This window comes from Equus caballus, chromosome 9, assembly GCF_041296265.1.
Source record: "Equus caballus isolate H_3958 breed thoroughbred chromosome 9, TB-T2T, whole genome shotgun sequence".
Classification (NCBI taxonomy): domain Eukaryota; kingdom Metazoa; phylum Chordata; class Mammalia; order Perissodactyla; family Equidae; genus Equus; species Equus caballus.
In genome coordinates this window covers 75,538,369-75,564,429 of record NC_091692.1, presented here as the reverse complement: position 1 = coordinate 75,564,429, position 26,061 = coordinate 75,538,369, and the positions used below count along the sequence as shown (strand labels likewise).

The following is a 26,061-nucleotide window of genomic DNA, read 5'->3' as shown; positions in this document are numbered from 1 at the left end:
TTGTAGAAAAATCTTGTCAACTGCTGTTAAAAAAAAATAGGATTTTGATAGGAGTTGTTAGTTTCTTTAAAAGCTAAGCATACTCTTAACATGCTACCCAGCAATCACACTTCAAGACACTTGTCCCAGAGAAATGAAACTTGTGTCCACCAGAAGTTTGTATACACTAATATTTGTAGCGGCTTTATTTGAAATAGCCAAGAACTGGAAACAAGCAAAAGTCCTGCAATAGGTGAATGGCTAATTGTGGTATATGGAATGCTACTCAGCGATAAGAAGGAACATGGTGTTGATACATGCAACAACTTGCATGGATCTCAAAAGCATTATGCTGAGTACAAAAAGCGATTCCAAAAAGTCACATACTGTATGATTCTATTCATGCAGCATTCTCAAAATGACGAAATGAGAGATGACGAACAGAGAGGTGGTTGCCCAGTCTTAGAAATAGTAGGGAGCAAGGAATGGATGTGACAATTAAAGGGATAGCAAGAGGAGAGCTTTGGTGTTGAAATGGAAATGGAATAATTCTTAGTTGCTTGTGGTCTTGGTTACACAAATCTACACATGTGATAAAAAGTACTTTTCATGTGTTATGGGTACACTTGAGTTTATTTCTGTAAAAGCATGACTTGTATATCTTATTCTAGTCATGGACATTTTAGAAAAAGAAATTTACCTTTGACAAAATGGATTTTTTAAAATCTGTGAAAGAGGAAAAATAAGTAATATAAGGGAAATAATTTACAGTTAATGCACTCTTCAAGGTGGAGTTTTAAGGATGCCTTTTTTTCTTATGTATTGGTATATTAGCTTGTTGAAAGACAAAACGTGAATAACATACTTGTATTTCTACTGAGACCATTTCAGTCATAAGATAAACTTGATGCTGTATCATTGTCCTGAAGTTAGTATTTGTAAGTAGACAAGTGCTTTTCAAGTTCCTGAGTTGAGAAAAATATATATAATACTTTACCTTTTTAAGCCTCAGCTTTTCTAAATTACTCACCTATAAATGGGGCACCCCACCTACTTATCTTTGCTTGGTGGAATATGAAATACTTAGCACAATGCTTATCATGAGGTAATAATTATTATGTAAAGCATTTAGTTGAGAATTTCAATTTTTAATGGAGTTCTAAAAATGAAAATTTCCACATTGATTAATATCTGTGCCTCAGTGTTTTTCTTCTTGGACATTCTTTTCTTGCTGTAAAGAATATATTCTCCAGCTTTTGGCCAGAAGCAGACTATTTCCACAGTCAGTAATCAGGATAGGAATGGAATGAACACTCGATGGAACCTCAAAAAGAAGAGTTTTCTGATGACAGTTTTTGCTTTTTAAAAAAAACTAGCACTTTTATTTTAAGATGACAACAGGGATGAAAGTGATTTGACTCTTTTGTTCCTTTTCCCTTCAGCTTTTGATACTTTGGGGTCTTTTTCTTGTCCTCTCCAAATTAAAGGATTTGGTTGTTGTTTTTTTTTTAATGTGTACTGTGCTTTACTCAAGCCTTTTGTAGTTGTCATTTTTTAATGAGAATTCTTTTTAGAATAGGAAACTGGGGCTGGCCCCATGGCACAGCGGTTAAGTTTGCACGTTCTGCGTCTGTGTTCCGCGGTTCGCCAGTTTGGATCCTGGGTCCGGACATGCGCACCACTTGGCAAGCCATGCTGTGGCAGGCGTCCCACATGTAAAGTAGAGGAAGATGGGCACAGATGTTAGTTCAGGGCCGCTCTTCCTCAGCAAAAAGAGGAGGATTGGCGGCAGATGTTAGGTCAGGGCTAATCTTTCTCAAACAAAAAAAAGAAAACTTTCGTTTTTGGATTTCTTATATGTCTCAATAAATATCTCAATTCTCATATGCTATTTATATTAATTTTTTCCCCTTCAGGTTTCCTCCTGTTTCGTAGTCCACCAGAACAATGTTCTACGCACATTTTGTCCTCAGTAAAAGAGGGCCTTTGGCCAAAATTTGGCTAGCGGCCCATTGGGATAAGAAGCTAACCAAAGCCCATGTGTTTGAGTGTAATTTAGAGAGCAGTGTGGAGAGTATCATCTCACCAAAGGTAGGTTTGATGTTGATATTTCATTCACTTTGTCGATTGTTTATTGTCTATGTGAAATAGAATTGTATTAAACAACTTTTTAGGTAGGCATTGTATATATTGGAGTGAAAGAAAATCCATAGGTTATCCAGAGTCCCAGTTTGATATTCTCTTCCCTTTAAAAATTCTGTAAATAACAGATATTTTCATTTGTCTGTTTTAATGGTAGATGAGCAAGAGGTTGGACAGTACCCAAATATTTTGTATTTGGCTTTCAAGATGTTTTGATACTTAAACATGTGTATAGGTATTCCTGATTTAGGAATTTACAAAACATTCAAAGTAAGGACTCATTAATCAGATCCAACTATTAGCCAGTTGGCAAATAGTATCCATACCACTTGCTCCACCTTAGCTTCACAGGCCTACTTGCTATTTCTGGAAGATCCCAAGCTTTTTCCCCATCTCAGAACTTTTTTGCGTTCACTGTGCTCTTTCCCTAAATCTTTAATTACTGTCTCCCACTGAAGTGAAAGCGTTAAGATGTCCTTATCTTAGCTGCCTGGTTTACTGCTTTGTTCCTAGAGGAGCTTGTAGTAACATCATCTGAATCTGTTCTGAGGCAGTGGTTTCAACCCTTGGATTTCACAAATAATGTAACTTAAAGTAATACAGGGCTTTTGTGTTGCCAAGAGAGGATTTTAAAACACGTAGACACTGTTACATCTTCTTAATACCATCATTAGCATTTCATTGAGGAACAGACATGTTGACTTCAAAAATGTATGAAGGACTAATCTCAAAATAAAGGCAAAGTCCTTAAATATAGTTTTTTAACATAACATCTGTGTTTTAAAGGTGCTTCCTAGACCTTGTATTTATACATATGCATACACACACATATATGCACCGTTGTGAAACATTTGAGATCACAGCTGTCTGGACCAGCAGTGGGAGCTACTCTTCTCAGAATTGGCAGTTTGGACAATGCTGGCATATGTTAAATAAATAAGAGTAGTTCTTTATTGCTGAAAGAGCGAGAGGATCTCAGAGGAATAAAGCTAGGATGTAGCAGAGACTTGTTCAGAAAAGTTATTTGGGAAAGTATACACTTAGGTAGGGGGAGTAAAAGCTTGTATTTGGAATCAGAGTAAATTATAAAGTTTACGTCTGTATATGGAATCTTGGCTGGTTTTAGAGTTATACAGCTGGTGGAATTTACTAGTATTTAAAGACATTTCTATCATGTTATTTATAAGACAATACTAATTTGAAAACTTTACTAAAATGAGAACTTTACAAACACGAAAAAAGTGACCTATAGTCCTACCACGTAGAGAAACCTTTAGTATTTTGGTATGCCTTCTGGACTTTCATGTGTGCATATTTTTTACAAATAACTTTTCTCCTTTTTTATGAATATACACAAAAATTGAATTATTTGTTTCATAACAAGACTGTACTCAGGAAAAGCTCTGTTCATAGTCCTGCCGTCATTTTTAATGGTGGTATTGTGTGGTGTCATAGTTTTCTATTCACAGAATCTAAATACAAAAAACGTAAACATACTTGACCTAAATTGAAGTGAGGTCATTTGTGTATTCATAAGTTCACTATAGAAATACTGAAGTACATGATTATAGGGGGGCTGCTCTAGACACTCCTGGGGATGTCTTAATATAAGACATATGCAGTGCATTACCTTTATAACGTTTGAGAAGTTCTGAATTCCAAAATACATTTGGGTCTTAGGATTTCAGATAAAGGATTATGGGACCTGTAATTCATTGTTTTGGTTGTGCATGATTTGTTTTTTTGTCTCTCTCTCTCTTTTGATTTTTTTAAATAACCCATATTTTTTCCTAATTTTTTGAATTTTAATTCCTCTGGTCCTGTACAATGCAACCATTAAAAATTATGATAATGGTATGAACAGAGCTGTTTGTGATGAGCAGTCTCATCACAAAACAATGTGATGCAGTTTTTTATGTACTCTGAAACACTAAAAAAAATGTATAGGCACACATAAAAGCTTAGAAGGCATATCAAAATACTATTAAAGATTTCTTTAGGTGATAGGATTACAGGTTGTTTTGTTTTCCTCTTTTTTAAAAATAACTGCTTAGTAAACATTGCTTGCAAAACCATTTGTTCACATCCGTAGGCCTTTTCTTAAAACTGATGTTTAGGAATATAGTTGATGGGCCAGGTATGCTTATTTTTAAGATTTCTGATGTGCATTAACAGTTTGCTCTTTGGGGAGATTGTACCACTCGGCACTGCTAGTCAAATTGTATGAGAACATGACGTTTTCTACTTTTTATAGGTATGCTTACTGAGATAAGTGAATGGAAATAAGGAGAAATTGAGCTCTTTTCTTGCAATTGACATGGGTGGCTAATCTTTAACATCCATAAGCAAATATTGAAGGTGATTTGGCTTAAGTGGACAGTGAATTTTTTCATAGTACGTGCAGAGTACTTTGTACCCTCTTAGGGATGCTGCAAGAGAGTGTGAGACAATCTGATATGTGAAGGTATGCTCCAACAGCCACAAAGCAAGGCAAACGGTTCAGGAATAATGTAGAAAGCTGGAGGGTATGTGTGAGAGAGAATAACTTACTTTAAAAACCATTTCCAAGTAGATTTTTATTTGATTAATTCTGTTTTATTGTGATTGCATATAAAGATGTTTCCACAGGGTGAACTGACCTGAAAATTTGTAATGTTTGCTCTCGTGTGCAGTTCTTGTTATGAGAAAATGTTGGTTTAGTTGTTTGAAACAAGTGTCAGGCATTTGGCTAGTTGTAACGCATGCCTCCCCGCCTTCCCTTCTCCCTGCCAGCTGCTGGCAACCTCTGTAGAGCTTTCCCTGGATGTGTAGCCTGTGTTCTTTATTATACCTACACTCTTAACATGACAGCAAAAATATCATACCTCATTTTACCTGCTGCTAGGCTAAACTCAGTACCAAACGAATCCAGAAAGAAAGCCTTTGCCTAAACACCACCTTTTAAAAGTTGCTTATTTTGGACAAGATAATGGCATGCGAAGGTCCCCCTCCCCCCCATTTCTTATGTGAAGGTACAGTCGATACTAATTTTAAATTTCCTAAGACCACATCATAAAAGTAGATTTTTCCAGTAGGAGCAATGTTTTAATTGGGTATTATTTTTCCTATCAAGGATTTATCTTCTGATGAGTCCTAAATTTGATCATAAATTTATGATAATTTTAGATACCTAAGAATTTATGGCAGTAAACTTCATAATTTATGCTGTAAGTCACATGAAGTAGCCATAAATGAAGAGCCTGAGAGTCATTATAAATAGAATCCTGGACTACTATAGAGAGTATACACATAACTTAAAAATACACTATTTTATCTTTTAAGTAACAGAATGTACTAATTATAATTTAAACTTGAAGCAAATATTTAACTACTTTCTTTGGTACCTTAGAATTTGATGAGTTTTGTGGTGTGATTTGGAAAACAAGCGGGGAAAGTTTGAGTTCACATTGTCTTATTCTCCCAAAATCTTTCTTTATTGTAGTCAGAAGAATTTTGAATCATTCTTTTTAAATTGGGTGTTTACTTCTCATTCTTTTCCCAACTAATGCATCTCATCCTATACACTGGATCCTATGTAAGCGTTGATCAAGATCTACCTTGAAAAAAACAGACTGAGGAGTATATTTTCTTGTGAAAAAAGATGGGTACCATTATCCTTCATCAGTTAGTATGTTTTCTATTCCAGTAATAAGAACTCAGTGAAAAGTGGCTTAAATGATAAAGAAATTAACAGTTTTACTTAACTAGCAGTTTAGAAATGGGGAGATCTAAGACTGATTTAGCAGTTAATGATGTCATCCAAGGACTCACCATTCTTAGTTTCTTGGCTTTTTGTGCTTATAGTTTTAGTCTCCTGGTTACAGGGTGACTGCAGGCAGCTCCAAGCCCCACCTACTCACAATGCAAGAAAGGCAGAAGGACAAGGAGGGGGCATTCTGTTTTGGAAAGATGTTCCTCAAAAACTCTTTGACATACTTTGCGCTTATTTCTCCTTGTCTCAACTGAGTCACGTGCACCACTAAAGAATAATTAGCAGAGAGGAATGAGACAGTCGTCTTTCAAGGCTGGGGACATTTGCTTCCCAAACAAAATCAGCATTTACATAGCCGGCAAGGAGCAGTAGCTTTGGATTGGCAACCAAAAGTGCCACATACTCCTTCATGTGCTAACAATCCGTGGAACACCTTAGTGCCTGCTTTGTGGCTACTTCATGACTATGTTAATTGATGAATTACTGCCAGTCTCTCCTTTGGGGATACTCAGGGAATTAAAATATAGGTAATTCTGAGGTAACTTCAAATAATGATAAAAAGTATTGAGATAAAGTAAAAACTGCCTATAAATTGTACAGAGTACAGGCTTTGAATATGATTACGTACAAAACCAAAAAATTAACGTTATAAATTAGATTGTTAATGTTTTATTCACAGGTCAAGATGGCACTCCGAACATCAGGACATCTCTTACTGGGAGTAGTTCGAATCTATCACAGAAAAGCAAAATATCTCCTTGCAGACTGTAATGAAGCATTCATTAAGATAAAGATGGCTTTTCGGCCAGGTATTCACTTTTTTTTTTTTTTTTAAACTTTGGCGTTTCTAGTGTTTGGTGTGAAAAACTACTAAACAAATATTCTAGATCAGCATATTTTGTTTTAACTGCAATACAAGGAACCCTTCAAAAATATGGCCAGGCTTGGAGAGGCAGTGGCTCAAGGGAGGAAGCCCACTTTACTTCTGTTTTATGTATGGAGTACAACAGTCACCCCTTTTTTGTTCTTCCTTTGGAGTTGCCTTTTTCTTTTAACCCTTTTTTCAGCAATTTATGTAGAATTGAGTCATCAGAGGTTGAAATGTTGAAAGCAAATTGTGATGAGGTTTTTCAAAGTACAGCTCAGAGAAGAAAATCTTAGAATTTTAGTTTTTTCCTAAATAATTTTAGTATATTCTTAAAATCAGATTCACTTTTAACTTGTTGAGACTGAGACTTTTTTTTTAATATTCCCTGTAGTTTTTTGTGTTTTGTCTTATATAATAGTTGGTTCTAAACTGGACTTTAGCAACTAAACTTTTATCTGCATAGATAGTTACTAGGGTACTTAACTGAATTCATAGATCATGCTATAATTTTTTAAAGCATTGATGAAGTCTTATTCTAATTAAAACAATCTGTGTAGGAGAGATGCCTTATACAGTCGTTTCTATTGAGGTTATATTCTAGTACTTTAATTTATGGACAGTGAAATTTTGAGATCTAAGATTTTATTTAAAAGTAAAATGTTTAAGGCAGAGGCTGTGATACATGTGGCTACTAAGTGCATTTTGCTTAAATAACATGCTTTTTATTTTTGTCTCTTAAAGCAACTCATTTTTATTATAGACAGCTTGAAAAATATAGGGGAAAATATAAAGAATATTAAAATCATGTCATCTCACTCTCCCTGAAATAACCAACTCGTCTTAACGTTTGGGGTACTCCTTTTCAGTCGTTCCTTTTCCTCATAAATTTCATGCTTATTTAGAAAACTTATTAATATTTATTTGTTATGTTCTTTTAGAGACATCAGCTTAATGCATTATTAGTGCTTTGACTTTTTTTTTGGTAAAGCAAGTAGTAGTGTGGCTTATGATTATAGAAAAACAAAAGTAGTTGTGCTTCATTCAATGGTATTTTGCATATATTAGCAACCTTTCTAGAGTATAACCTTAGGAAATTATACTGACTACCTTCTTTTGATTCCCAGATAATATGTGGTGTAGCCAGGCCTTCAAGCTTACCATTTGTTTTCCAGGTGTTGTTGACCTGCCTGAGGAAAATCGAGAAGCTGCTTACAATGCTATTACTTTACCTGAGGAATTTCATGACTTTGATCAGCCACTGCCTGACTTAGAGTATGTGTCTCTCTTTTTTTTTTCGGTTCATTTAATCTACAAGAAACATTGGCTTCTAAATGTATAGTTTTACTTGGAGTGTTTTAACATTGAGTTAACATGTAGCTAAAATCCGTATGCTTTCATTTAGGATATTGTATAAATATGAAACATATAATCTAGAAGTGTTCTAACACAGCTAAAATATAAGAATTCTGATATGCTTGGGCCAGAGGTTGTGTAAACTGAACTGTTGTCCAGTTATGTGCTTTACTTGAACTATTGTTTCATGATTTTTCTTCAGAGGTATATATTAAAGTCATCTACTGGTTATCTTCTTGGCCAAGCTATATGCAGGCACACTTTTTTTTTTTTTTTTTTTTAACAAACTTGAGACAACTTTATGTTAAGAGCAAGAAAGGGTCCTTGTCACAACACACTTTTAAGAGGAGAAAGTTGTACCGAGATGGCCTTTATAGCAGAATACTGTGGTATGTTTCCATCTTCTGAAGTCCTCCAAAGCCAGCTATCGTTACCTTGATGGAATGTGACTATAACTTTCCAAGTGATTATCACAACTGACAACCGAGAAACCCTCTACACCAAGCCCCATTTATTTTTTGACAAATTTCTCTGCTTTTAAAAATGATCTGTGATTCCTCATTAAAATAAATTTATGATTTTGATTGTGTGTGTGTTAATTAGTGCTAGGCACTGTCTAGCTCCTTTACTTTTTTCCTCTATTTCTATTGTTTTCCTTTTTTAAAATTTTATATCATAGAAATGTTTTAACATAGCTAAACTGTAGAGAGATTAGTATTATGAACATACACTGATCATCCAGCTTCTTAATTATCAATATATTGCCAGTTTTATTTCATATTTTCCCAGCTCACCTTCCAACCCCCCTAGATTATTTTGAAGCAAATAGATATTTTATCTGTAAATACCTCAGTATGTATCTCTGTAGAGGTAAGGAATTTTTAAAACATATCCATAATAACATTGCACCTTTAAAAAAATTAAAATAATTGTTTAATATCCACTTAGTGTTCAGATGTCTCCAGTTGACACACAGCCCTTTTTTTCTCATTTTGTTTACGTTAGAGTCTCTATAAAGTCTACAGACTGCATTTCGTTGATGTCTCATAAGTCTCTCTTAAGAATCTGTAACACCTCTGCATCCCTCTTTTATTTTTCCTTGCCATTTATGTGCTGAAAAAAATCTGGTGATTTGTTTCCAAGTACTTACATTCTGAATTTGGCCGATGATATTCCACATTGGTATTTAAAAATATTAAGTAAATTTTTAAAACATGTAACATTAAACAATATGAGAGGTTATTATTTGTTAGAGGAAAAAACAGAGTCTCAGAAAAGCCAGGTAACTTCAAAGTTCACACCTGTAAGTTGCAGGACCCTGATGAAAACTCATGCCTATCTAGCCCTTGCATTTCTTAGTTTTTCCTCTATATACTATGTCGCCTTTTGTAGTGATTTCAGCATATTAAATTTTCTTTGCTGGTCATTATTGGTTTTAAAGTTTAAATATAAATTAAATTAACTTTCAAGTAGTTATTCAGATTCTTGGATTGTATTTATATAGTATTAAATATTAAGGCTCCTAAACCTTGATAGGTTGTATGTCTTTTTTTTTTCATATAGAGAGTTGGGATATTTTATTCCTTATAAATACATTACACTGAGACTGGAGACTAAAATGTATTTGAAATTCTTTTAAAGTGACATCGATGTGGCCCAGCAGTTCAGCCTGAACCAGAGTAGAGTGGAAGAGATAACCATGAGAGAAGAAGTTGGAAACATCAGTATCCTACAAGAAAATGATTTTGGTAATAGAGAACCAAATCACTAGCCACTAGCTATAACGTTGTAATTATGTTGTGACACTAGCAATTTAGAAAAGAAAACCAGACATATGTTACATTCATAATGACAAAAAGACTTAAAATTTCACCGTATGCATTTTCATCAAGAAAAGAATTTGCCTTCCTACCAGCGTATTAAGCATTATTTCTGTGCACCAATCTTAGAACTCATTCTTTCCCTACTCCAGCTCCCACACACATGGTGATAGAACCTTATATATTGATTTGTGTGACAAGTCCCAACATGGAAGTAGTGCTTGCTTTTTCATGTTGGAGCAATTGCATTGTGTACCTACTATTCTTTTTGAATACTATTCAAAACTGGTTGCAAGTCAAATTCTTTTCTTCATGAAAATACATTATCAAGAAAGTTTAGGTCTGTGAATGTTAATGCAACCTAATGTATATACATATTTAGATTTACTTAACATATTTAGGATAACCTAAATTTGAATCTTGTGTTTGAATTTGTTAGTCATGTCCCAGAATCAGTTTATGAAATGTAGATGCTACAGATTTAAAGTTTAAACTACATGTTTTAGCATTCAAAGATAAATAAGGCTGGAGTAAGCAAATGTGATGACATAATTATACTAAATTATAGGCTGTTGTCTTTTGTACAGTGATGTTTCTAGCTTTTTTCAACTAATGACTGAAATTTGTTCAGGAGACTTTGGAATGGATGATCGTGAGATAATGAGAGAAGGCAGCGCTTTTGAGGATGACGACATGTTAGTAAGCACTAGTGCTTCAAACCTCCTATTAGAGCCGGAACAGAGCACCAGCAATCTGAATGAGAAAATTAACCATTTAGAATATGAAGACCAGTATAAGGATGACAATTTTGGAGAAGGAAATGATGGTGGTATATTAGGTAGGTTACAACAAAGTGGTTATTCTAACATAACTTTTTTAAGAGCAAAAGCTAATTCTGGCTCTAGAGCAGCTCTCTAGGTGCTATATATGTGTAAATTGTGACCAGTTGCTTCAATAAAGTTTTCTGTAAAACTGTAACCTAAAAATGTTATAACAATACCTGATTTTGTTTAAATGTGCTTATCTCAGAGTTTTAAGTTTTACTAGTTCTTAAAGCCTATTTGTTTTTGATATCTCATTAAGTAAATGTTTTAAATAGATATGAACTAGAAAATGTAAATTAAGAATGAGAAACTTTTTCGTATACTGAGGGTTTTATACTTTTGTACACTACCTTGAAGAGAAGTACATGCAGATTGAATACAGATTTTAGTATAATCCACTTTAACCTAATTTTATTTTTCCAGTGACTGGCTATTATTCTTTTAACATTTCTCTTTGAAATTATAACTAAACTACATTCCCTATTTCAGATGACAAACTTATTAGTAATAATGATGGCGGTATTTTTGATGATCCCCCTGCCCTGTCTGAGGCAGGGGTGATGTTGCCAGAGCAGCCTGCACATGATGATATGGATGAGGATGATAATGTGTCAAGTAAGCATTTTATCTTCCGTACTCTGGGCATGATTGTATGGCATCCAAAGAAGATTTAACATAGAACACCACAAACTAAAAGTTCCAGCTTTTAATGAGCTACCAGTTCTGATTCTCTTATTGTTTAATCCTGTGCCCCTCCCCATTTTTGGCCAGGAGGGTTCAACTCTGGAGGGACTTCCTCATAATTAGAAAAGTGTACCTTCTTTGTACCAGTGGTTTCTTTCAGTTTCTCAGAGGGATTTTTCCCCCCTATTTATAGGATATATATTAAATACTACCAAAGCCTTTTGTGACCAAATTTCTGTTTTCTATAGTGGGTGGGCCTGATAGTCCTGATTCCGTGGATCCTGTTGAACCAATGCCAACTATGACTGATCAGACAACACTTGTTCCGAATGAGGAAGAAGCCTTTGCTTTGGAACCTATTGATATCACTGGTGAGCAAATAAACTTTTTGACTAATAAGAACATAAAGTCCTAGTTCTGGCTCTTGTCCATTAATCTGCTGATCTCATTTTAGATAACTAAGCTGCTTTCTCCTTTGTCACAGTCATCTATCATAGAATCTTTACTTAATTCAGTTATAATTAAAGTATCTTATGGAATATCTGTGTGAGTTGCTGTGAAATATAAAAGTATAGAACAAGCTTTCTGCTAATATTTATCTTAGTCTTTTGGGGTTCCCAAAATGCTAGCAGGTCACATGTGTAACAATCAGAAAACATTGCAAGGCATTTTACAGTAAAGTACAAGATTTATTAATCAATTATCTTCCAAATTCTAGATTCTGTATAGTTGGGTTACAATCTGGAAAAATCTAAAATTCTTTTTTTTTTAACTGGAAATAGCAGAGGTTCTAAAATCAGTATTCTGTTTATTTTAGTGTTTATTAAGAAACATAGCAGGGGGCCGGCCTGGTAGCGCAGTGGTCAGGTGCGCTCATTCCCACTTCGGCAGCCTGGGGTTTGCCGGTTTGGATCCCGGGTACGGATGTGGCACCGCTTGGCAAGCCATGCTGTGGTAGGCATCCCATATATAAAGTAGAGGAAGATGGACATGGCTGTTAGCTCAGGGCCAGTCTTCCTCAGCAAAAAGAGGAGGATTGGCAGCAGATGTTAGCTCAGGGCTAATCTTCCTCAAAAAAAATAAACATAGCAAAACATTTAATTGGGGGTGTTGCTTCTGAGTAAAAGAGGCAATTTGAGATGTAATTTGGACATGAATTTTTAAATTTCTAGATGGTTTATGGGTATAAGGGAGTAGAAAACTCGAGATCAGTCACACTATAATTCAAGATATAGTTACGACTTTTGAGTAGAACAAGCCTAATTTTTGGGGGGGTTCCTCCTTAGAATCTGATCGCTAAAAATTGTAACTTAGGCTTCTGGTTTATAAAGCATGCTTACTATTACGTAACTAAAAATATAACAGTGAACAAGTCTTTATCTTCGTGGAACTTAGATACTAATTAGGGGATCATGGGTAATAAAATAGGTAGTGTATTAGTGACAGATATTACAGACAACTATAAACGAGGTAAGTGTGTTTAAATACTGCATTGTTTAAAATAGGATAGGCTTTGCTGGCCGTTGGAAGAACTTGAATTTTTGCTTTCAGGGAAGGGAGCTCAGTAGCTGTAGGCCAGGGAGTGGACAGAGGCTTTCACTGTGTAACATCTTCTTGACTTGAAATTTGAACCACATGAATGTTTTATATATAAAAACCTATGGGGTATATAACCTGTCAGGATGAAATCTTAAGGAATTTGTTTAATCCCATGAGCTTTTCTGTGTCTTTGCAAAGTTTTAGTCAGAATTAGAAATGAATATACAAACAGTATCTAAGGTGGAATTCCTGTTCCATCTGACTGGGTTTGGGATTGTTTCACTTCATCGAGCTGCTTGTATAATTGCTGTATATGAATTGTAACTTTTCCAATAAAAATCATAGTAATTGGAACCATTTATGGAGGACTTAATCTATGCCAGACACTATACTAAGTATTTTACAACCCCTAAGTGGTTGGCCATACTTCAAATGAGAAAAAGAAGAGGGAAGCAAGATGAAATTAACTTCTCTTAATGGTCACTCTGCTAATAAATGGCAGCACCTAGAACTTGAGCCCAACTCTGAATCAAGTCTCATATGTTCCATGTTTACAGTATAAAGCTACATGGGCAAAAATGTATTGGCTCTTGCAGTATTTTGTTTGTTTTGTGCTACAAGTCTATGCATAATTATTCATTCATTCAGCAGATTTCTACTGAACACCTCTTGTTTGCTAGCCTCTATTCTACATAGTACCTGGGAAATATCACTTAAAGCAGATTCTGCCCTCGAGGCTTAACTTTTCTCCTAGGTGTGTAGAAAAGCAGAGATAGAATGAGACCAATCTGATAGTTGTATGTTTCATGCTGGCCTCTCAGGAAAATGACCTTATTTTCTTTTTGATTCCAGTCAAAGAAACAAAAGCCAAGAGAAAGAGGAAACTAATTGTTGACAGTGTCAAAGAGTTGGATAGCAAGACAATTAGAGCCCAACTTAGTGATTATTCTGATATTGTTACCACTTTGGATCTGGCACCACCCACCAAGAAATTGATGATGTGGAAAGAGACAGGGGGAGTAGAAAAACTCTTCTCTTTACCTGCTCAGCCTTTGTGGAATAACAGACTACTGAAGGTAATACAGTTTGCCTTTTTAAATTTTTTATTTCACATACATTTTGACCATTTTTAAAAATAAACTTTTAAAACCTGTGGATCGTTTTTGATCAAGTATTTTTCAACTATTTGGCATCTTCTCTGTCTCCCTTAAATCACAGTATACTGAACATAAACTAATCTGAAAGATCATGATAAGTGACACCTGCATTTCTAAAAGATGCAGAATGAATGTTCCCTAAAAAGCCACTGACATTTTTAATAATAGTTCTCTCTCCTCAACCTCCTATGATAAATTATTACTTCTCTTGCCTTAGTGTGTACTGTCTTTGAAGGCTGCAATCTTCACATGTTGCTTTCTGGCTAAAACATGGGATTCTTTTCCCACAATAAAGAATTCTGGAGCCAGCTCTGATGGTCTAGTGGTTAAAGTTCCGCACACTCCACTTCGGTGCCCCAGGTTCAGTTCCCAGGTGCAGAACCACACCACTCAACTGTCAGTAGCCATGCTGTGGTGGCAGCTCACATAGAAGAACTAGAATGACTTAGAACTAGAATATACAACTATATACTGGGGCTTTGGGGAGGGGGGGGAAAGGAGAGAGAGGGAGGAAGATTGGCAACAGATGTTAGCTCAGCAAATCTTTGCCAGCCAGAAAAAGAATTCTGGCTTTATGAGAATTTTTTTTCATTTTCAGGCCCTTTTCTTATCACTTTAGGTTCTAGACTATTCCAAAACAAGGTTCTGAGGCATCCAGGGAGTAAGGCAGTGCGGTTAGAGTATTTCTCTGTCTAAAGTTAAAATATAGATAGAACCAGTTGATGTTACTATATATTTTACTGTATTGTAAATTTAAAGTGTTCCAAAAAAGCAGGGCTATGGTAAAACTGCTGTTTATTAGAAGCACAGTTATGTAATCATTTGGAAGACAGTCCTTGACATATTTATATTCTTTGACTTCAGTGGTCTCAGTATTAGGAAGTTTTCCTAAGCAAATAGTTCAAAATCTGAAAAAAAGCTGCATTTGTAAAGGTGTTGATTACATCATTTACAGTTAAATTTTAAAGAAAGAAACTTAAAATATTGAAAAGTGGTTCATATATGTCACACACATATATCTCTCTCCACTCTGGAATTTTATGCAGTCATTAAAAATATTAAAAATGATAGTTAATAAAATTATCATGTAATATTAAGTGAAGAAAGCACTAATATTTTAAGCTATTTGGTATGAATCCACTTAGATTGAGTTTTAAGTGTATAAATATGAAAAACTGCAGGCAAGTAAATTTAAAACGTTAGTGTTATCTTTCTGGGTTATAAGACAATGGATAATAAAAATCTTATTTAATTTGAAAGTCTGTATTTACAATGAAGAATGAATATAACATTAAATAGAAATCATGCTAGATTATATATAAACTGATTAGGACTATATTTATTAAAACATACTTATGGAAAACAGAAATCTCCAGTGGATTTTCAGTTAATGTGACATTTTATAATTGAGATTTTCCTTTTTTTTTAAACAGCTCTTTACACGTTGTCTTACACCACTAGTACCAGAAGACCTTAGGAAAAGGAGGAAAGGAGGCGAGGCTGATAATTTGGATGAATTCCTCAAAGAATTTGAGAATCCAGAGGTTCCCAGAGAGGACCAGCCCCAGCAACATCAGCAGCGTGATGTTATCGGTCTGTTCTATTGAAAGAGTTCCTTGATGAAAGTTAAATGAACATTTGGCATAAAATTTACCTATATATTGCCAAAGTAAAAGAAATTAGGAAGAAAGGAGTATACTCAAATTTTTGGATAGGGGAATCCATGCCTTATTCTATTGTCTGATTATTTTGTTAGATAGGAAGCTTTCTGTTTTCAGAATGATGTAAGGTTCAGAATTAGCTGAGTGGTAGTCTGCTAAAGGGTTGCCCTGCGTTGGACGAGAGGTGGGACTTGGCCTTTTAAGGCCCCTTCCCACCTTTAAGTGTATTGTTATAAATTGAGTAATCTTTGCAGAGGTAAGATTTTTTTCAGCTGTCTTCATTAGAAAAAGTACCTGTGTCTCAGTGTATTAGTATTAAAAGTAAATAGTTCAGAAATATTGTTGAAGACCGTATGACCCAAGTCTCCTCTTCATATGACCAATTGCAGATGAACCCATTTTGGAAGAGCCAAGCCGCCTCCAGGAGTCAGTGATGGAGACCAGCAGAACAAACTTGGATGAGTCAGCCATGCCCCCACCACCACCTCAGGGGGTTAAGCGAAAAGCAGGACAGATTGACCCAGAGCCTGTGATCCCTGTAAGTAAGCGCATGTCTCCCTCAAGATGTTTTGGGGTATTCAGATGATTATTTTAGATCCCTAATAGTAGCAAGTGTTGTTTAAGCTCTTTGTAGTTTCTTGGTTTAGGAAGAAAATGGCAAGAAATGGGTCCAGAGAGAAAGAATGGCATCTGAGGATATGAACACAGTGTGTGCGCTAAGTGGGAGATGATGTTCTAGACGTTTTCAATCTCTCGCTCTTCTTGGTTAGGGTCTTGCTTCAGAGTGAGCACTCTTGGCTAATGTGACCGCCTTGACTCTTAACTTAGTTCTGGCATATTTTATTTTTTTCTTTCTCAAACATTAGTCCAGGGTGAATCCAGGGGACAGTTCTAAGTAAAATAACAAAAGCAGTATATGGAACCTGTTAAATTCTACAAGTATGAAAGATGTTGTAAGTGAAATGAAACAAACTCCCTGCTAAATAAAAGAGAATTTTTGTGCTTAAAAATAAGCTAGTAGATTCTTGCACATTTCAGGCCAGGTGGGGACAGATCGTCACTTTTGTAATTATCAGCCTAGTTTCAGATGTCTGACCACTGTATTTTTATCTTGTTTTTTCATTTCTTTGTCAGCATGATTAAATGGCTTTTTTTTCTAGTTTTATTGAGATATAATTGACATATAACATTGTGTTACTTTTAAGGAGTACAACATAATGATTTGATACATGTATATATTATGAAATGATTACCACAGTCACAAATTTTTGCTTGTCATGAGAACTTTTAAAATCTCTCTTAGCAACTTTCAAGTATATAACAGTTTTATTAACTATAATCATGATACTGTGTATTAGATCCCCAGAAGTTATAAACTTCCAATTATAAGATGATACTTTTTGACCAACATCTCCCAATTTCCCCAGCCCCTAGTAACCGCCAACCTGCTCTCTGCTTCTGTGAATTCAGTATTTTTAGATTCCATATGTAAGTGATATTATACAGTATATATCTTTCTCTGACTTAGTTCACATAGCATAATGGCCTCGAGGTCCATTCATGTTGTCGCAAATGGCACAGTTTCCTTCTTTCACATGGTGAATAATATTCCATTGTAGATGTATGTATGTCACATCTTTATCCATTGATGGACACTTAGGACACTTCCATGTCTTGGCTATTGTAAATAATGCTGCAGTGAACACGGGGGCGCAGATATCTTTTCGAGATAGTGATTTCCTTTCAGATAAATATGCAGAAGTGGAATTGCTGGATTATGTGGTAGTTCTGTTTTTAATTTTTTGAGGAACCTCCATTATTGTTTTCCATATTGTCTGCACCAACTTACATTCTCACCAACAGTGCACAAGGGTTCCCTTTTCTCCACATCCTCACCAACACTGGTTATTTCTTGTCTTTTTTGATAATAGCTGTTCTAACAGGTGTGAGGTGATACGTCATTGTAGTTTTGATTTGCATTTCCCTGATTTGAGATGTTGAGCACCTTTTCATGTACCTGTTGGCCATTTGGATATCTTCTTTGGAAGAATATCCATTCAGATGCTCTCTCCATTTTTTAATCAGATTGGTGTTTTGCTCTTGAGTTCTTTATGTATTTTGGATATTAACTCTTGATCAGATGATCTGCAAATATTTCCTCCATTCTGTATGTTGCCTTATCATTTTATTTAAGGTATCCTTTGCAGAAGCTTTTTAGTTTGATATAGCCCCACTTACTTTTGCTTTTGTTGCCAAATCCAAAAAATCATCGTCAAGACTAATGTCCAAGAATTTACCGCGTATGTTTTCTTCTAGGTGTTTTATGGTTTCAGATCTTATATTCAAGTCTTTAAACCATTTTGAGTTGATTTTTATGTATAGTATAAGGTAGTAGCCCACTTTCATTCTTTTGCATGTTGCTGTCTAGTTTTCCTAGCACCATTTATAGAAGAGACTATATTTTCCCCATTGTATCTTTTTGGTTCCTTGGTTGTCAATTAATTGACCATATATGGATGGGTTTATTTCTGGGCTATCCTGTTTCAGGTTCTAGTTTATTCTTTAGCAACATTGCTGCTTATCTCCAATACTAGGCAGTTTTAGGCTGTCTTATTTAAGTAATCAGAATGCTTGTCAGATTGCTTAAAAAAAAAGTGAAGCAACATTCGTTCAAGTTACTTCATTCAGACTGACTACCATGAGGTTCACTTAGGACAGGAAAACTAAAATAAGTGTAAAGGAAGTAAGGTCTGGTTTAAGGCTTCCCAACCTTAATTAAATCTATAGAATAACCTAATCTGGGCAAAGGGAGGCTTTTTGGTAACCTTAGGCTCTTGGTTCAGCGTCCATTGAGAGAGAGTGGCAGAAGAATACTCTGCTAATTTTAAGAACTAGTTCTCTGTGCCCTCTGGTGGTAAGGAGTTGTCAGAAAAGCATTTTTCTGTAGGAGCTCAGGAATGGGAATGGGAACAGGTAATGAGTGGGTTATTCTAGTACTAGTTTCCTGGTAGTTGCTCCCTTGTCATTCCTTTGGTTTGTTAAAGACTTTATTTTTTAATGTTCTCAACTGTTTATGTTAAGTCTGAGAAGAAGGAAATTCAAGAGCTGGACCCAGAAAAATAGTCTCCTCATTCCTATTGTTTGCTGCTATAAGACCAGCAAGACTCCCACTTAGAGCCAAGCTTAGTTCTAATAGCCTTAAGGCAATATTAGGTGATAATGGTTGACAGTAGCAGGCTAATTGATGTTAAGGCCTTTTTGCATTGCCCTGGATTGAGTTCTGTTTCTTTCCTAAAATGCTACTACAGAAGGTTTTTGGCTTTTTGACTGTTTATTGTTTTTCTTGTTATTTGCAAATTTCTCATGTAGACCTTTAAGTATTTGACTCCCAGAAAATAAGTATAAAAACAAAACACTTGTTCTATGATAAGAAGATAATGGATTAATTTCTTTTGTAAACTACTTTAATGTTGTAACTTTATGATAAAAGAACAAAATCTACACTATAATCAGTTTTTTATTGTGTGGCACTATGGAGATATGACCCAAGTATTTCCATTCTAAAAACTTCAGCAGCTATATATTTGTGTATTTAGAAGACACTACCCTTAAAATGTGCATCTTAAGTTGCCTTGTTTTTATTGCGCTAAGCCTCAGCAGGTGGAACAGATGGAAATACCTCCTGTAGAGCTGCCTCCCGAAGAGCCTCCAAACATCTGTCAGTTAATTCCAGAGTTAGAACTTCTACCAGAAAAGGAGAAGGAGAAGGAGAAGGAGAAAGAAGATGATGAAGAGGAGGAGGTGAGGAAACGTAAAAGACCTATGAATAAATTCCCATTCTAGATTTAGCAAAAAATCTTCAACCACTTCCCTTTTACTTTTCATATTTGAGCTAAGTTAATTGATGTTGAGCATCAGGGTGATGGAAAATGTTGAAATGTAACCAGATTCTTGGTGGTCATTAAGAACGTCAAATTTTATGCTGTGCTATAGCTCACTGGTTCCTTTGCGGGCTTTTGAAGGATGTGGACTACCCTTTCAGTGATTTCTTGTTTGACTTCTAAATTGTTTCTAGCTGCTTTATTACCCTGCGGTCCAGTGGTCAGTTCTTACTGCTATTAACATCTGTCTCTGGTAATACCTCTCTGTCTGTGCCCTGGAAATAAGATCATTTTCTACTTGTGTGGGTTTTGTTTTTGTTTTCGTGAGACTGCAGTGGGATGTGTCTTGGCTTGAAATAGACGGGTTGAAGGCTTGAATGACTTTTATTTTCTAAAAAGTAGAGATGCTTTATGGGATTTCCCTTTCCTGGGGCATGCTTTGGCTGGTCTTTGTTTTTCGTTTTTTTCTGGATCTTTGAGGTTGTTGTGTAAGACTTAGAATATATTCTTCTATTTGATGCTCTGTCAGATGTTTTATTTAGACCTTTATTTTAAATTTAAAGGGTCTTCAGGTAGCGTTGAAGCTTTTAAATTTCTCCCAAGGCTAATGGTTATGGGTTGGGTACATTTTCAGTAGCATCTGTTTGTACTTGTAATTTATCATTATGCCAGCCATAGATTGCATAACCACTTAGTGCTTATCTTTACTATGAGGACTACATTGTTTTAAAGTCAAAATTTAGCCCCAGAGCTACTCCAGCCTATGTACTAGGGTGTGCCATTATCTCAGACTTATTGTTGATGAATCAGTATTTACAGTTCAGAAAGTCATTTAGGAAGCAGGTCTGTAGGTGGCAGGTGACTGGGAACTGGGCAGCTAAAGTAAAATGTATTTTATGAATTATAACCCATTTCTTTTAAAACACCATATAGACCAGTACTCGTGAGTCTGCAGGGTCTTTGGTACTGGTCCACAATGAGATTAGGAGTCTGTCAAACTATAACCAACGGTTCACCACCTAGAAGTGGTCCAGGGACTGTGTAGACCATATCCTTATAGACCAGTACAGTCATATATTCAGCCAAATGATTGCGTGCAGGTACAGAGGACTTCCTTTTTGTAATTTAGGAAAGACAAACTTCAGTGTTCATACTAGATGCTAAGTGATTTTTGTCTCTCAGCAATATAAAGTATAATTTTCTATCAGTCCAAATACTCTAATTCAGAGCTTTGAGAAGATACAGAAATATTTCCTTTTTCAGCAGAATTGTTTTGTCAGCTTTTTTTTGTTGGGGGACCATTTTCATTCAGGATGAAGATGCTTCAGGGGGTGATCAGGATCAGGAAGAAAGAAGATGGAACAAAAGGACCCAGCAGATGCTTCATGGGCTTCAGGTATGCCAGTGCAGTCTCAGAGAAAATGACTTGGAAGATTTTTGGCATTGCTCCCTCAAAAAATAGTTAAATGCTATAACCAAAAATTCTGCCTTTGTGAAACTTTTTCCAAAGCTACATATTTCAAACTATTTTAATACGTAAACCGTTAGGCCAAGAGTTTTCCTGGAAGGCATCCAGGTGAACACTTTCCAAATGGTTATCCTGCACAGCAGAACTGTAGTGATGTTTGATGGAACTTCTTTTGTGTCTGCATCATCTTATTTTTGGTTGAGCAGATTTAATTATTGTCACTTATCCTTGGGCCTGAATGTATCAGATATATATGAGATATCTTGAACAACTAAGAAATACCAGGCAAGTTATTCAAGGTTTCCTAAAATAGATTCAAAGGTCAGTCAGATTTAAAAATCAGTTGAAATTTTAAGACCTGAAAGCGCTAGATTTTACTACTTATCGCAATAGATGTCCAAAGAAATGAATTGTTTTAATATTTGTTGGAACAACTTTGCTTTTTTTGATTTTAGATGTAATCTACTTTGTCCTTTTACCTTCTTAACTGTTCCAAAAAGTCCACTCCCAGCCTCCAACAGAATATACAGTATACTTTTTCCAAGATTCAAAATTGGCATCCTTTTAAAATTACTACTTTATTGTGTAGATTACTTTCGCTTAATTCTTCCCTTTTTTATTTCAGCGAGCTCTTGCTAAAACTGGAGCTGAATCCATCAGTTTGCTTGAGTTATGTCGAAACACAAACAGAAAGCAAGCTGCAGCAAAGTTCTACAGCTTCTTGGTTCTTAAAAAGCAGCAAGCTATTGAGCTGACACAGGAAGAACCATACAGTGACATCATTGCAACGCCTGGACCAAGGTTCCACATTATTTGAGCAGCTAGAAACATTATAGCTAGTGTTCATTTCACTAGTGTGTACAAATTGCCCCCATGTGTAGGGCACACAAAACCCTTTGAGAAAATTTAGATTTTTGTACAAAGTGTCTGCCTTTTTCTTTCTTCATTTTATAAATTTAACAATTTCATCTTTAAGAGAAACTGCTTGTATGGATTGTGATTGTGTTCTGATGGAGAAAACAAGGACCCAGAAGATTGTTTTAACAGTTCAGAACAGATGTTGTGCAATATTGGCGCATGTAATAATGTTGAGTAGCAGTCAAAAGTCAGGATTTTTATCTTAGCTGTCCATTCTCTATTGGAAAGGGAAACTTGTCAGGATAAATGGCTGACAATTTAATTAAGAGCTATGGTGTGAGTCTTGGATGGAAAGAAATTGTCTTTTCCCATCAGTAACACCAGCAATCTTTTTGGTAACAACTGTGCTTAGGGATGGTGCCCGAAACAGAGATCGTCCTCTTGAGATATGTTTTAAAGTATAATTCCATAATGACCAAGGGGATGTGTGAAATTGTGTTATAACTAGTCCCCTTCAGCTACAAAAAGATAGGACTTGGTTTAAAGCGTTCTATTTTATTAAATCATTCCACTTGAGACTTTTTAATGAACCTTACTATCCTGAAATCTGTTGTTTTAGTGAGGCTCTAAAATGAGCAGAAATAGACTTTTTAGAATAGAGTGAATATAAAAAGCATAACTGTCCAGGAGCTATAAATCAAAGTTTTAAAAGATGTTTGAATATATTTGAGTATTCAGATCATGAAAATAGAAATTGCTATGCCAACTAAAAGGACAAACTGATGGGAAATTGTACACCTGGGTGACTTAACCTTTAAGCAGACAACGCTGTAAAAACTAATGGCTTCTCTCATATTTATTATAAGTTTTAGTACTGGTCTCTTTTTCCAATGCTGCACACTCCTGTGTTTGGAACTTTATTTTAATAGCTTTGCAACAGAAATTCTATATCTGGTTTCCTATAATTTAAGTGAAGAAAAACACACATCCAAATAAAGGCTTTATTATTATTAACAGACCAGATAGCACCAGAAATTATGTGACTATGATGATTATCAAAACATAACTTTTTAGGGCAAAATTACTCACACTGAAAAAGTGTTGGCACTTTTGTGGGAAAAAGAATCACTTTTGAAACTCAGACTTCAGTGTATACCCAATAATTTAAAAATTATGTGAAATGTTTTAAATTTGTGAACTCGTAATTACTGTTTTGATGATTCAGTTTCTTGAGAATTGTAATTGTATAAAATTGCTATTGCAGCTTTATTTTCAATATGATGTGCCTGTAAACCGTGGATTTTTCTCCCTTTGTAAAAAGACATTGTAGATAATTGAATGTTTGATTATAGAAAGGTCATTAGTTTCTTGTTACACATTTTGTTAGTCTGGTTTTTGTTGCTTATCGGGTTTAATATTGTTCTTGAAAATAGTTGATGCTATGTTATGTATAACTTTTCTAATAAAAGTTGTGTTATAAGCTGTAAATGTTGGAGTATTGATCATTCAGTTGGTATTGTTCCCCAGGACATTGATGAAAGAAATTAATTATGCCTCCTCTTTTATTTGCCTTAATAATTATTCAAATAGTGAATTTTTCAAGGTCTTAGACTTAAAAAATGAGAGGCTAGAATAGTTAACAGAAGAGCCATGGAAGCTGAAACTTTGGTAGATGTATAATCTCTATAATATAATTTAGAATGTATTAAGATTAAAATGAAGCCAACAAATGGCTTGTGCTGAGGAATATTTGGGGCACAGATTTATCTCTGTAAATGCTAAATAGGTACAAATTATGAGATGCCTATGGGTGTATGTCCTTGGGATCCTAAACAGACTCAGCTGATGAGCATGTACCAGAGGCTTTCTGGGTCCGTCTGAGAAGCCAACCAAAAGCCAGGGATTTCAGTAACTTGGAATGTACCTGCCTTTGCATTCAAGCCTCTGGTTTGTCCTACTCCCAGCTGTGAGTTTTAAGATACTAAGACTGCATGGTTTAAGCCCCGCTGTATCTTAAGCTTACACAGTTTAATGCTGTTTATAGTAGGAAAACCGGTGGTTGCTAAGCACCAATTCTGCTTAAACCCAAAGATGCCTTAATTTGGGACTCCCCGCTTACGGTAAACATGGAGTAGTAAAGGATTATAACCTGTGAAAAAGGATGAGAACCTAGAGTACAGCATACCAAAGTTCCTGGGGTGTAGTCCAGAAGGTATTCTCAGATGACAGACAGCTTTTGCTTAGATCTGAGTGATAGCTCAGCATAGTAAGTAAGGTGAAATGGTTTTGTTTTGGGTATAGCAGAACCAGTAAGTGTTTGACTTGGGACAAAAAGCCTAGGTGGAGTCTTGAGAGTAGAACCGTGTGTCTCGATTTACTTCTTCAATCTTAGAGCTGCCAGAAGGGTGCAGTAGAAAGAGCAATGGGCCAGGGGTCTGGAAACCCAGCTCCTAATCTTAATTTGATTATGAAGCTTAAAATTCAAGAAGCTTTTATTCTCTATCAGGGCCTGCTTCTAAGATAAAATAAACATCAAGTTCCACCTGTTTCCAAGAGTTGTAAAAATCCTAGGAGCTAGTTAAAAGCAATTTGAAAAGCAGCTAACCTTTGTATGATGGGGATAACATTGGCTTTGATTCAGGCCACTCAATGTGTGTGCACTTGAGCAAGGTTCTTAAACTAGGGCACCTCATGTGAGATGGACATCTCCACTTGGAAGGACCACATGTGTCTCAATCCATCTAAAACTGAGCTAGTTCTACTTCACACCCGCTAATGCCTTATCTTGGTGAGTGGCTCCTTCACCTTCTACATCTTCAATACATGGTGATTCTTTTATTTCAATACATTCCCTTGTTAGCATTATTTAAGACTTGTAGAGATGACTGCAACAACCCAATTCATTCATTCATTCAAAAGATACTTAAGAGTACTGTCAGCAATTACGAAAATGTTAACAATGCTCATATAAATAGCACATGTGAAAATTCTATTTAGCTCATTAATAAGGGAACTAGCAGGATAATAAGAATTTAAGGAATAGGACTTTTTTAATGTCAGTGAAAAGGCAAATGCTGAATTAAGATCACTGATTTGAATACAAAGCTAGCTAATATTGACAGGGTGGTAAACCAAAAAACACTTGTAAGTATCTGGGCCCTAATCAAGTGTAAATCCTATGTTAAAGTTACATTCCTTCAGTACTGTCAAATAATGTAAATTATTTCATTTGCAACCTACGATTGCATCAAAAAGAATAAAATACCTAGGAATAAACTTAACCAAGGAGGTGAAAGACCTGTACATTGAAAACTATATGACACTGATTAAAGAAATTGAAGAAGATGCAAATAAAAAATATTCCATGCTTGTGAATTGAAAGAATTAATATTCTTAAAATGTCCATAATACCCAAAGCAATCTACAGACTCAATCAAAATTTCAATGACATTTTTCACAAAAGTAGAACAAACAATTCTAAACATTGGAACCACAAAATACTCCAAATAGCCAAAGCAACCTTGAGAAAGAAGAACAAATCTGGAAGTGTCATGCTACCTGATTTCAAACTATATTACAAAGATACAGTAATCAAAACAGTACATATTGTCATATTGGCGTAAACATCGACACATAGATCAAAGGAACAGAATAAAGGGCCTAGAAATTAACCCACACATACATGGTCAATTAATTTACAACAAAGGAGCAAAGAATATGCAATTGAGAAAGGATTGTCTCTTTGATACATGGCATTGGGAAAACTGGCAGCTGCATGCAAAAGAATGAAGCTGGACCACTACCTTATACCATACACAAAAATTAACTCAAAATGTATTGAAGACTCAAATGTAAGACCCAAAACCATAAAATGCCTAGAAAAAAACATAGGCAGTAATCTCCTTGAATCAGTCTTGGCAATGATTCCTTGGATCTGACACCAAAAAAAAAAAGGCAAGAAAAGCAAAAATCAAAAACTGGGACTACATCAAGCTGAAAACCTGTGCAGCAACAGAAACCATCAACAAAATGAAAAGGCAACCTACTGAATGGGAGAAAGTATAAATCATCTATCT

At 35.4% G+C, this 26,061-nt stretch overlaps 1 protein-coding gene across 4 annotated transcripts in view; it reads left to right on the top strand.

The window, feature by feature from the left end:
• The window catches only part of RAD21 (RAD21 cohesin complex component), a 79,111-nt gene extending 55,638 nt beyond the window's left edge, over nt 1–23,473 (top strand). For 2 of the 4 annotated variants that reach the window (XM_070221745.1, XM_023648887.2), the window contains 13 exons: nt 1,896–2,070; nt 6,552–6,681; nt 7,913–8,012; nt 9,735–9,841; nt 10,548–10,751; nt 11,227–11,352; nt 11,670–11,792; nt 13,813–14,036; nt 15,551–15,710; nt 16,168–16,316; nt 19,430–19,579; nt 20,972–21,055; nt 21,753–23,473. In XM_070221745.1, coding sequence (XP_070077846.1) covers nt 1,927–2,070; nt 6,552–6,681; nt 7,913–8,012; nt 9,735–9,841; nt 10,548–10,751; nt 11,227–11,352; nt 11,670–11,792; nt 13,813–14,036; nt 15,551–15,710; nt 16,168–16,316; nt 19,430–19,579; nt 20,972–21,055; nt 21,753–21,944 — 1,893 coding nt within the window. In that variant the 5' untranslated portion in view covers nt 1,896–1,926 and the 3' untranslated portion in view covers nt 21,945–23,473. Of the gene's footprint in view, nt 1–1,895; nt 2,071–6,551; nt 6,682–7,912; nt 8,013–9,734; nt 9,842–10,544; nt 10,752–11,226; nt 11,353–11,669; nt 11,793–13,812; nt 14,037–15,550; nt 15,711–16,167; nt 16,317–19,429; nt 19,580–20,971; nt 21,056–21,752 lie in introns of all 4 variants that reach the window. The other 2 variants (XM_070221744.1, XM_023648886.2) reach the window with 1 other exon arrangement.
• Nucleotides 23,474–26,061: the final 2,588 nt, after the last annotated feature.